Source organism: Macaca nemestrina, chromosome 10 (assembly GCF_043159975.1).
Source record: "Macaca nemestrina isolate mMacNem1 chromosome 10, mMacNem.hap1, whole genome shotgun sequence".
Classification (NCBI taxonomy): domain Eukaryota; kingdom Metazoa; phylum Chordata; class Mammalia; order Primates; family Cercopithecidae; genus Macaca; species Macaca nemestrina.
In genome coordinates, this window is record NC_092134.1 from 16,148,249 (window position 1) to 16,160,655 (window position 12,407).

Below are 12,407 nucleotides of genomic sequence, written 5' to 3' on the forward strand. Positions count from 1 at the left end.
AGTAGAGATGGGGTTTCACCATGTTGGCCAGGCAGGTCTCAAACTCCTGGCCTCAAGTGATCTGCCTACCTCAGCCTCCCAAAGTGCTGGATTCCAGGTGTGAGCCACTGCACCCAGCCTTGCAAAGCACTTTGGATGCAGTTAACTGGAAACTATTAGATAAACTTGATCTAGGATGATTTATATACCTCTTCCTAGCTGTGGGACCTTGGGCACATCCCGGAGTTCTCATCTCTAGAATGGGCGTAGAATCATACCTACCTAACAGAATTGAAGGAGAGGGTTGTAGCAGCCCAGGCTTATCCAAGTACAGTTGAACACAGAGGCCAGAAAATGGCAATGCTTAGTTAATGTGTTAATGTCTGCCCTTGTTGTTATGATTATTCAGTAATTTGTTTTTTAAATAGCTTTATTGAGATATAATTCACACATCATGAGATTCACCATTTAAATTGAACCCCATAGTTTTAGTATAATCACAGGGTTATGCAACCATCAAAACAATATAATTTTAGAACATTTTTATCTCTCTCCAAAAGAAACTCTGGTGCCCATTAGCGGTGTCTCCCTGTTCTCCCTCTCCAGCCCCTCCCCTCCCTGGCCTCAGGCAACCACTGTTACACTTTCTGTTCCTATGAATTTGTCTCCAACTCCTGACCTCAAGTGATCCACCCGCCTCAGCCTCCCAAAGTGCTGGGATTACAGGCGTGAGCCACCACGCCCAGCCATAACTCATCTTTAATAGTGGTTGTTTAGGTGCACTTGTTTAGCTGTAATTTCTAATCATTATTTATCATCAGATCAGTGTGGTTTGGGGGTTAAGTGATCATACAAAGGGAGACAGACAAATAAAAACAACAACAACAACAACACAGAACTACGTGTTTTCTGCCAGACAGGCTGAGTTCAAATTGTGGGTCTGCCTCCATCAAGGTCAGTGATCTTGAGCAAGTTACATCCCTGCTGAGCCTCAGTTTGTTCTTCTGTAAAGCGGGAATAGTCGGTCCCTCACAAGGTCATGGAAGGAACTGAAGAAGATGATGTGTGCCTGGGACATGACTCAGCCAGTGATGATTCATTAATCGCAGTATTTATGAGATCTCTCAGCCATCCAGATGGGATCATGTTGTAGGCTGAAAATCTTCATTCCAAGACGAATACATGTACATTGTACATTAGAGAAAAATTGGAAAATATAGATGAACCAAAAGCAAAACAGTCTTTCATCCAGGTATTGAGATGAGAAATAATTATTATTTCTGGGAAAATAACTAGGATTTTTAAATTACTTAAACACAGTTGTATATTTTTATGTCTTTTCCACAACACAGAGTTGCGCTTTCTTGGTAGCAAGCTGTTTTTAGGCAGTGTATGTGGAATGTATTTCTATGCAAATACACAACTGTCACTATTAAAGGCAGTATACCTAAAAAAAATTTTTTTCCTCCCTCTTGCACTCTAAAGGCAGTATACTTAAAAAATTGGCTAACCATACCAAAAAGTGTTCAACCAATCTGTTTTTTGCGTTGCTTTTCTTTTTTTTCCCCCCGGCAGTCTCGTTCTGTTGCCAATGCTGGAGTGCAGTGGCACGATCTCAGCTCACTGCAACCTCCGCCTCCCGGGCTCAAGCGATTCTCCTAGTTCAGCCTCCCGAATAGCTGGGATTACAGGTCCCTACCACCACGCCTGGTTCATCTTTGTATTTTTAGTAGAGCTGGGGTTTCATCATGTTGGTCAGGTCTCAAACTCCTGACCTCAAGTGATCTGCCCACCTCAGCCTCCCAAAGTGCTGGGATTACAGGCGTGAGTCACCGCACCTGGCCCCAATCTGCTTTTGATAGTCACTTAGGGCAAGTCGAATTTTAAGCCATTTTAAAGAGTGCAAAGTTGAATACATTTATGTATTCATATTTTTGTACCTGTTGTGTCTATTATTTTAGGATACATTTCTGTCAAGTGGAATTACAATTTTTTTAAATTTTTTATTCATTTTTCTTTTTTCTTCGCAGATCTCCTTTAGTCAAGGAAGACCAACACTTTTTTTTTTTTGTAAATGTTTTGTTGTGATCTAGTACACATCCAGAGCAGTGCATCACTCATAAGCATACAGACAGTTCTTTGAGGTTTCCAAGCACACAACTATGTCAAGTGTATGGAGGTCTAGAAATGGAACATTCCTAGTACCCAGAACTCCCCTTTGCACTCCATTCAAGTCACTCCTCCTGATCTCATCCTCCAAAAGTCATTTTACAATGTTAGCGTCATCTACAATGCCTCCCTTAAGAGCAGCCACTGTCTTGACCTCTGACATTGTAGTTGAGTTTTGCCTGTTTTTGAACTTTATGCAAATAGGATCATAAAGTATGTACACCTTCCTGTCTGGCTGCTTTTGTCTGTGATTATCTATATTGTTCATTTTCGTTGCTGTGTGCTATTCCATTGCTTGACTATACTACACATTAGCACTCTACTCTGCCATTGTTGGGCATGTGGGTAGTTTCCAGTTTAGGGCAATTCCAATGGCACCACCATGACATCTTTGTACGCATGCTTGGGTAAACCGAAGCATGCATTATTTGTGTATTTACCTAGGAGTGGAATTGCTAGACCATGAAGTATGCCAGTGTCCTTGCTGACATACCTATGATATAAATGGCCATATTTTCCTGCAGAAAGGTAGAAATTGCACTTTGATGATTCACCTCACCGTTCCAAGTGTCAGTGGCTACATCTGTAACAAGAGGATACAGCCCCCTCTTAGAGTGTTGGGAGGAAGAGATGAGCTAATCATTGGAGCTATGCCCACAGGAAGTAGGGAGCCCTCAGTCCGGGTTGGCAGCCTTAATGAACTGCAGGAGATGCTTGAGAATACTGAGCTGTTGATTCTTGAAGAGCCTGAGACCAAAAAACAATGAGTAGGAAGTGAGGTGACCAGTTGACCCCAGAAATTAACTGTCTTTGTAATGGGAGCAAAACAGGGCTTAGGGGTAGGGAATACTGGGAGGATTGAGGTGGGAGGTCACATCTCCCTAGTCCAGCCCATGTTTTGGAAAAGTTTGCGTGAACTGTATAGTCCCCAGGAATCAGACCTAAAGGCCTTGAGCGCCAAGGTACTCTGGGCAGACAGGCGATATTACTTCGTGGTGAAGGCTGGCTTTGGGGTCGCACAGACTCAGAGTTCAGTCCCAGCTCTGCCTCTGTGTGTTGTGGGATCTTAAGTGCTCTCTGAGCTGCAGTTTTCAACTTATAAAACTGAAATAAAGGCCGGGTGTGATGGTTCACACCTGTAATCCCAGCACTTTGGGAGGCTGAGGTGGGCGGATCACTCAAGGTCAGGAGTTCAAGACCAGCCTGGCCAGCATGGTGAAACCCTGTCGCTACTAAACATACAAAAACTAGCTGGGCGTGGTGGTGTGTGCCTGTAATCCCAGCTACTTGGGAGGCCGGGGCACGAGAATCACTGGAACACGGAGGCAGAGGTGGCAATGAGCTGAGATTGCACCACTGCATTCCAGCCTGGGTGATGGAGTGTGACTGTGTCTCCAAACAAACAACCAAACAACCTGAGATAATATCCACTCACTTACTGAGTCGTTTTGGTAATGAAGTGAGAAATGCAGATCATTGTTTAATATTGTGCATTTTTTAGAGATAGGGTCTTACCCTGTCACCCAGATTGGAGTCCTTCCATTTCTTTGCTCCACCAGATTCTCCATACATTTCTCAGTATAGGTTTCCCAGATCACGTCCAACACCAGCCTGAACCCTTATTTCCTCTCGCTACTCATCTGACTCCGAGTCTGTGACTATACAAAGCCCCTTTCTCAGCTAGGATAAAACTCATCTTCTGGAGTGGAAGAGGAAGGGTCAGACAACCAGATGCAATTTTCTCTTGACTGGGCCTGGTGGCTCATGCCTGCAATCTCGGCACCTTGGGAGGCCGAGGTGGGCAGATTGCTTGAGTCCAGGAGTTTGAGACCAGCCTGGGCAACATGGTGAAACCCTGTCTCTCTAAAACAAATAAACAAAAATTAGCCGGGCATAGTGACGCATGCCTGTAGTTGCAGCTACCCAGGAGGCTGAGGTGGGAGGATCTCTGGAGCCCAGGAGGTAGAGGCTGCAGTGAGCCGTGATGCTGATCGTGCCAGTGTACTCCAGCCTGAGTGATGGAAGTGAAACCCTGCCACAGAAAGCAAAGTTTCTCTTTAGTGGGCTAGGGAAGGTCAGAGGCTGGGAGAATGGCCTGCTTCATGACTGCCCTGTCTCTGGGGCTATTAGTAATAGTTGTATTATTACTACTAAGGCAGTTGGAACTGATCACTGCAGAGCTGTGTTTCTGGGAAGAATGGGAAATCCTTTCTGCTGCTTCACCCGGCACTCACTTTTGCCATGGTGGGAGACGCTTTGAGAAAGGGTGCGGCAGCCGGTGGGGATGGGGCAGAGGAATACCTGCAGCCTCCCTCTGACGGTCAGTGATGTTTTCTTCTGTCTTGTTTCTCTCTTTCCCCACTTCTCAGTCTCATCAGATCAGATCGAGCAGCTCCATCGGAGATTTAAGCAGCTGAGTGGAGACCAGCCTACCATTCGGTAAGGCCGGCAGTGGGTTTGGGTGCTGGGTGGGGCCATGCCCTTGCAAATTTCTTGTCCTGTTTCTTTCCTTGAGTGCTGAGTGGTAGGGGGAGGGTGGTAGTTTTTTCTTTCTTTGGAGACGGAGTCTCACTCTGTCGCCCAGGCTGGAGTGCAGAGGCGCCATCTCGGCTCACTGCAAGCTCTGCCTCCTGGGTTCACGCCATTCTCCTGCCTCAGCCTCCTGTAGCTGGGACTACAGGTGCCTGCCACCATACCTGGCTAATTTTTTGTATTTTTAGTAGAGACAGGGTTTCACCGTGTTAGGATGGTCTCAATCTCCTGACCTTGTGATCCACCCGCCTCGGCCTCCCAAAGTGCTGGAATTACAGGCATGAGCCACTGTGCCCAACCAACTGTAGTTGTTTTAATGCTTCTGGTCTCTTCCAAGACAAGATGTTCCTAAACAGTAAGGAAAGAACCACTTCTGTTTCTGTGAGGATCACACAATTATAAATTATAACTAGCGTGGAAGCGAGGAAGGGCTCTTCAGCCACCCCCTGCCTCACCCTGATTCCTCGGATGGAATGTGCTTGGAATCTCAGACACATATGGAGGACCTGTTAGATCCCAGGATCCTGCCAACTGCCAGACACACAAAGATGAATCAGTTGTGGTAGAGCCCAACTTAGGGGCTTGGGCTGTCATCAGGACCTCTGTCTTTTGGCTCCCCTTCTTTAGGGTTAGTTCCAGCCTCAGGCAAGATGGGGGTGGCTGCCTCAAATTTCTGTTAAGGAAAATCAACCTTCTGCATTATGTTTTGTTAATCTTTTAGATACCCTTTAGGTTGCTTTTTAATGAAGAGGAATGAGGAATGCGTTAAACTGTATTCTGGTTGAATTATTTGTTATTTGGGTATTTCTAACTTTTTTGAAACACGGTCTCGCTCCATTGCCCAGGCTGGAGAGCAGTGTTGCGGTCATAGCTCACTGCAGCCTCAATCTCCTGGGCCCAAGCGATCCTCCTGCCTCAGCCTCCCAAGTAGCTGGGACCACAGATGTGCCATCACACCCAGCTAATTTTTAAATTTATTTTTATTTTCGTAGAGACAGGGTCTCGCCGTGTTACTCAGGCTGGTCTTGACCTCCTTGACTCAGGTGATCCTCCTGCCTTAGCTTCCCAAAGTGCTGGGACTACAGGCATGCACCACCATACCAGCTAATTTTTTAAAGTTTTTGTAGAGGTGGGGGTCTCACTATGTTGCCCAGGCTGGTCTCAAACTCCTGGCCTCAAGCAGTCGTCCCATTTCTACCTCCCAAAGTGTTGGCACTACAGGCGTGCACCGCTGCACTAGACCTGTTAATTGTTTTTTGTTTTTGATTTTTTTGGAGACGTGGTCTTGCTCTGTTACCCAGGGTGGTCTTGAACTCCTGAGCTCAAGCAGTCCTCCTGCCTTAGCCTCCTGAGTGGCTGGGATTACAAGCGATTGCTGCTTGAGTTACTAACAGCTAGGTTAGTGAGAGGTCCTTGCCAGTGACTTGATCATCACACAGAGTTCATGAGGAAGCTTCAAGTTGAACAAATTTCTTTTTCTTTTTTTTTTTTTTTTTTGAGACGGAGCCTCACTCTGTCGCCCAGGCTGGAGTGCAGTGGCGCGATCTCCGCTCACTGCAAGCTCCGCCTCCCGGGTTCACGCCATTCTCCTGCCTCAGCCTCAAGAGTAACTGGGACTATAGGTGCCTGCCACCATGCCCAGCAAATTTTTTGTATTTTTTAGTAGAGACAGAGTTTCACCGTGTTAGCCAGGATGGTCTCGATCTCCTGACCTCGTTATCCGCCCGTCTTGGCCTCCCAAGGTGCTGGGATTACAGGCGTGAGCCACCGCGCCCGGCAAGTTGAACAAATTTCTACCATAAACTTCTAACAGATGTAGTTTCCTAAAATAAGCATTCGGAGTCTCAAGGTTACAGCTTGTTGGAACTTTGAAACAAACCTTTTAATACTCCAGGAAACGCTTCCTTCTTACTAAACACACTTAAATTTCCCCTAAGTTTTATGGAAACTGACATATAAATGTCCACTTTCTCTTGTGTGTCTAAACACAGGTGTATTGTTAATCCAGTATATTTTATTCTTAAGTCAATTTCAAGAGCTCAGATTCTGACGGTCTGTTGGTTGTTGTGGCCTCTGGTCTCAGTTTGATTGCATCCAAGGCCGACTTAAAGACAATTAAGACTTATACCTTTAATTCTACACATCTAGCCCACCAAGCCCAGTGGAGGGGAGAGAACCTGAGCCCAGCGAAAGAGTCACCTGGCTTCTCATTGGCTCTGATGGGGTCACGGACCTGAGTCTGAGCCAATCGCCATGGCCAAAGACCAGACATACAAATGTTTTCCTCCAGAGCAGTAAGGTCCTGGGGCCTGTGGTCAGCTCAGCATCCCCCAAGGGCAGGAATGGAGGGTGGATGGTTTCAGTCAGGGCAAGGTGAAACCTCCTTGGGCCATAGGCTGAGGAGTGTGTAGGGTAACACAAGTCGGCCAGGCACTGAGTTCTAACAGAGTGGCACATATGGACTCTGGATGTTGGAAAATAGAGTGTCAAGGGTATGCCTTGCTTGTTCCTTCAGAAGTTCATGAGCAGTCTGGGCAATATAGCAAGACCCTTTCTCTACAAAATGTTTAAAAATTAGCCAGGTGTGGTGATGCACACATGTAGTCCTGGCTACTTGGGTAGCTGAGTCTGGAGGATCACTTGGACCCAGGGGTTCAAGGCTGCAGTGAGCTCTGAGTGCACCACCGCACTCCAGCCTGGGCACCAGAGCGAGACCCTGTCTCTTAAAAAGTTCGTGAGCATCTGCTGTGCACCAGGTGCTTGGTACCTATGCTGGTAGAGGCAGCCACTGTGGAGCTCACTGTGGAGGATGTGGGAAGGCAGAGCCCCTTTGTCCTCAAGACAGTTTTCCAGCAAGTGGAGCCCCCAGCCCTGAAACAAACCGCCTTGGGCTTACTGTTATGCATCTGATGTTAGGTCCATCCAAGCTTGAGTGGTGAACTTTAGGTTCATATTCTACATGCATAGAGATGCAGAGGCAAAAACCCAGGCTTCGGAGTCCAGCTGTATTATAATCCTTCGTGCTTTTGGCTCTATGGCTTCGGGCCGGTCACTTCATTTCTCTGAGCCGGTCTCCTCATCTGGAAAGTGAGCATGGTCACTTGGGATTTGATTTGAGCGTTAAAAATGAGCAGTGGGCCAGGCGCTGTGACTCACACCTACAATCTCAGCACTTTGGGAGGCCAAGGCTGGAGGATCGCTTGAGTGCAGGAGTTCAAGACCAACCTGGCAACACAGTGAGACCCCATCTTTAGGGAAAAAAAAAAGAGCAGGTGCAAGCAGGGCAATTTAGCTCTAAGCTGGGTTCACAGGCATTTGACAAATGGGACTGTTATTATTCTGCCCCATCCTGAGGGTCTAATCTGAGTGTGGTGGGGCCCCAGGTGCTGTGTGAGGAGGAAGATATGATGCCGTTGGAGGCCCCTCCCACTTTCAGGTTCCAGGCGCTGAGCCCCTGATGCATTGCCTAGCACCCTATCATAGGCTTATGAGGGGACGTACTAAAATGGCATTCCCTACAATTTTTTTTCCAACTTGAGTGTGCTCGAATCACCTGGGAATCTTGTTGCCATGCACGTTTTGCTTCTGCAGTTCTGGGGTGGGACCTGAGACTCTGCATTTGTAACAAGTGCCCCCCTTGCCAGGCACTGTGGACAGCACACAGTAGGTCTTCCATGGTTCAGTGGGTGCAGCATTCTCCTCCTGCAGGAGCTGAGCTGGCGCAGCCTGTCTGCACTGATGGCGCTGGGCTCCTACCTCCCAGGCCTTACCTGCCCAGGCTCAGCTTAGAAATGTGAGCCGTTGGTCCTGCCCTGCCACCCCAAACCCTGTTTGCCCCTCTTCTGCACACCCCTCCCCAGGACCTCATATGTAGCGCCCTTGCACAAGCCCTCAGTGTGCCTGCCTGGCAGGGTCACTCAAAGGAGCCAGTGAGCAACCTCCGCTCAACAGCCCTCTGTGGCTCCCCAGTGCCATCAAGGTCATCTTCGTGTTCTTTAAGTGGGACTCACGCAGGTGTGTAGATGCTAGCTTCTGCTTTGCTGAGGCCTTAGTGTGGACCACATCCTCCAAGAACCTCTCCTGCCCCCGGAAGCCCCACAGCCTCCTCCTGGGGGTGCTCCATCCAACATTCACAGCACAGAATTATAACTGCCCCCCATCCCCTTGCCCCAGCAGACTGTGGCTTCTTGGTGGGGGCAGGAACTGATTGCCTTTTTCCTTGGCCAAAGTGCTGAGTCCAGGGCCTGTAACACAGTAGGTGCTGTGAGAGTAGTTAAATGAACAAGTGAAGGGATGAATAAATGAATGAATGAAAGAACAAAGGAATGAAGAGTGAATGTAATGACTCACAGAATTCTTTCCAGCACAGAAAGCATGGCCTACGTGAGGCCTGTTGTCATTAATAGTACTTCCTTTACTAGGTTGACGTAATCCAGGTGAAAGACTTTAGCAGAGGTCTTGGCACATAGAAACAGCTCCCAAATGTAAGCGCTTATTATTTGAACCTGTTTTATGTGCTACACAGCAGGAGCGTGTTACTTCGATCTTTTTTTAAAAAAATTTTTGACAGAGTCTCGCTCTGTTGCTCAGGCTGACGTGCAGTGGTGCAACCTCAGCTCACTGCAGCCTTGACCTCCCAGGCTCAAGTGCTCCTCCTGCTTCAGCCTCCTGAGTGGCTGGGACTACAGGTGTGCGCCAGCATGCCTGGCTCATTTTTTGTATTTTTGTAGGGATGGGGTCTTACCCTGTCGCCCAGGCTGACTTCAGTCCTACAGAACGCCACAGGAGGTAGAGGTAGGGATGCTCACTCTCCCCATTTTACAGATGGGAAAGTAAGGCTAGAGAGACAGGCCAGGTACCTGGCCCTGGGTCACACAGCTGGGAGGAGCTGGGATTTGAACCCAGTGCCAAGATCTTGCTGTAGGAAGCTGGGGCATTGCCTTGTTTTGCGAGTGATCTCTGAGGACCTCAGTCTCCCTGCCCTGCTATTGGGGGTGGGGGAGGTGCGTTTATAATTCCCGTCACCACCGCCCTGGTCTCAGAGCTTGAGTCGGCTTCGAGGTTCGTGTCAGCTGCACGCAGTGACAGCCCCGGCCCAGCCTGCAGGAAGGAGGTGACTGACCACAGCTTCTTATGCAAACAGGCCTACAGGAAGGGCCTCCTCCCAGCCTCCCAGAACTGCTTTGCCTAATCCTAATCCACCCTCCAGGGCTGAGAGAAGGGAGATGGGGTAGCTTTTCAAGGTTCCCCTGGGCTTTTCCTGCCCATCTTCCCCTGAGCAGCCCTGGCTTGGGAACTGGTCCTCAGTGCTGTCCCCTCGCTGCCAGGGGTTTTCTAAGTGACCCCAGGCCCGGTCTTCAACCTCTCAGATCCCTGGCACATATTGGAAGCTGTCCGGCAGGCCTTGGGCTGTGCTGAGGTTTCAGAGCATGGACAGAATTCCTTTTCTTTCTGGGGACATTCCCCCTACATGAAAATGGCATTGATTGGGGTTCCCTAGTGAAGGCCCCTGACACCCCACTATAATCTGTGATGAGGGAGAGGGTGCCACCTTCTTTGCCCCCTCCCGCTCAGACAGCAAAGGGCCCACATGCTTATGAAGATCCCACAGGAGGCTCGTGAAGACCTTGAATGCAAAAGTCCCCTTAAAAATGATCATTCAGAACCGCAGGCTTTAGATGCTGATGAATAAGATTTGTAGGTTGCACTCAAAAGTTTAAAGAAGAATTGGGTTTCTAAATGTGCAGCTTAACAAATTGAATATAGCGTTACAAACTCCCATGAGGCAACTGATGGACCAAAACTGATTTTATTTTTAAGCCACCGTTTCTTATCTGTGTTGGGCCTGGTCCCATCTCTTTCCAGAAATCATCTCAGGGCATCTAGGGGAAGGCTCGTCTTGCGGCATTGAAAGCCCCACTTCAAGGCCTTACTTCTATGTGGGTTCTTTAGAGAGCCCAGTACTTGAGTTTTAGACATTCATATTGTTGGCTGGGCATGGTGGCTCACTCTGTAATCCCAGAACTTTGGGAGGCTGAGGCTGGTGGATCACTTGAGGTCAGGAGTTCCAGACCAGCCTGGCCAACATGGTGAAACCCCATGTCTACTAAAAATACAAAAAATCAGTTGGGCCTGGTGGTGTGCACTTGTAATCCCAGCTACTCAGGAGGCGGAGCAGGAGAATTGCTTGAACATGGGAGGGGGCGGTCGCAATGAGCTGAGATTTTGCCACTGCACCCCAGCCTGGGTGACAGAGCGAGATGCTGTCTCAATTCATTTTGTTCTGTTCCTTTTTTAAAAGAGAGCACCCCCAAATTGTATATGCTTCAGGATCCTCAAGACCTGAATTCATCCAGACCACAAAGCACTGAATTCTGTGGCCTCTTGGCAAAATGCCTAAATAGAAAAAAAAAAAAAAAATAGAATGTCTGTCTAATTCTAACACATTCATTAGCTACCTACCATGCGGGGGACTCTTCCCCTGTCCTCAGAAATTTTCCTTCTAGCAGAGGAGACCTCCACAGGTAAACCTGTTAACAGGTCAGAAGTTTAGATGATGAAGAAAATACAGAAATGGCTGCTTGCACCTTTTCTTTCTCTTTTTGGACCCCTTAACTGGTAAACGTTTTAAACAGCAATTTTTAACTTCCTGATGTCTCCCTGGCCGGCTTATCAATGCCAGAAATAGACACTTTGGAATACTTCAGACATAGTGGTGCAGGCCATTAGGAGGCATGATTAGATAAAGCCATGTTAGAAAAAATATTTTTAGATTCATCAAGCCGTTGAATGTGGAGTAATTCCGGAGGTAAATGCAACCACAGATGTACACAGGGAAGAGAAAAAAAGGGACTCCATGCTTTGTGTCGAATGCCACCAACGTGCAGCCCCATGTTCTGATAGCCCAGACAGCGGGGCGTCAGCAAAGTGTCCTAACTCCAGGTCCTGTTTTCCTTCCTTCAGCAGTGTCCCTTTTGTTTTTTTCTTTGAGACAGTCTTGCTCTGTCGCCAGGCTGGAGTGCTGTGGCACGATCTTGGCTCACTGCAACCTCCCACTCCCAGATTCAAGCGATTGTCCTTCTTCAGCCTCCCAGATAGCTGAGATTACAGGCGCCCACCACCACACCTGGCCAATTTTTGTATTTTTAGTAGAGACAAGGTTTCACCATGTTGGCTAGGCTGGTCTTGAACTCCTGACCTCAGGTGATCCGCCCACCTCGGCATCCCAAAGTGCTGGGATTACAGGTGTGAGCCACCACGCCCGGCCCCTCAGCAGTGTTCTTACCACTGCTCTGTCATTTGCTGAAGTTCCCACAGGGTTGGCCCAGTGTAGTAGCTCACACCTGTAATCTCAGCACTTTGGGAGGCTGAGATGGAAGGATTGCTTGAGTCCAGGAGTTCGAGACTAGCCTGGGCAACATAGTGAGACTCTGTCTCTACAAAAAAAAAAATTTAAAAATGAGCCAAGCATGGTGGCACGTACCTGTGGTCCTAGCTACTCGGGAGGCTGAGGTGGGAGGATTGCTTGAGCCTGGGAGGTTGAGGCTGCAGTAACTTGTCTTGCCACTGCACTCCAGCCTAGGTGATGAAGCGAGACTGTCTCAAAAAGGAAAAAAAAGCACAGGGTTGTGTGCAGAAACGGGAGCCCAGCTGCCATTAGCAGAGTGCTGATGTGTGCCAGGCACTGGGCTCAGTGCTTACGTGGTCTCAGGAACCCTCTGAGGTTG

At 48.2% G+C, this 12,407-nt stretch overlaps 1 protein-coding gene across 2 annotated transcripts in view; it reads left to right on the plus strand.

Annotated features, from left to right (window-relative positions):
* Positions 1-12,407, plus strand: part of LOC105495160 (tescalcin) — an 80,959-nt gene that overhangs the window by 19,939 nt on the left and 48,613 nt on the right. For both annotated transcript variants that reach the window (XM_011764419.3, XM_011764426.3), the window contains exon 2: positions 4,518-4,587. In XM_011764419.3, coding sequence (XP_011762721.1) covers positions 4,518-4,587 — 70 coding nt within the window. The remainder of the gene's footprint in view (positions 1-4,517; positions 4,588-12,407) is intronic.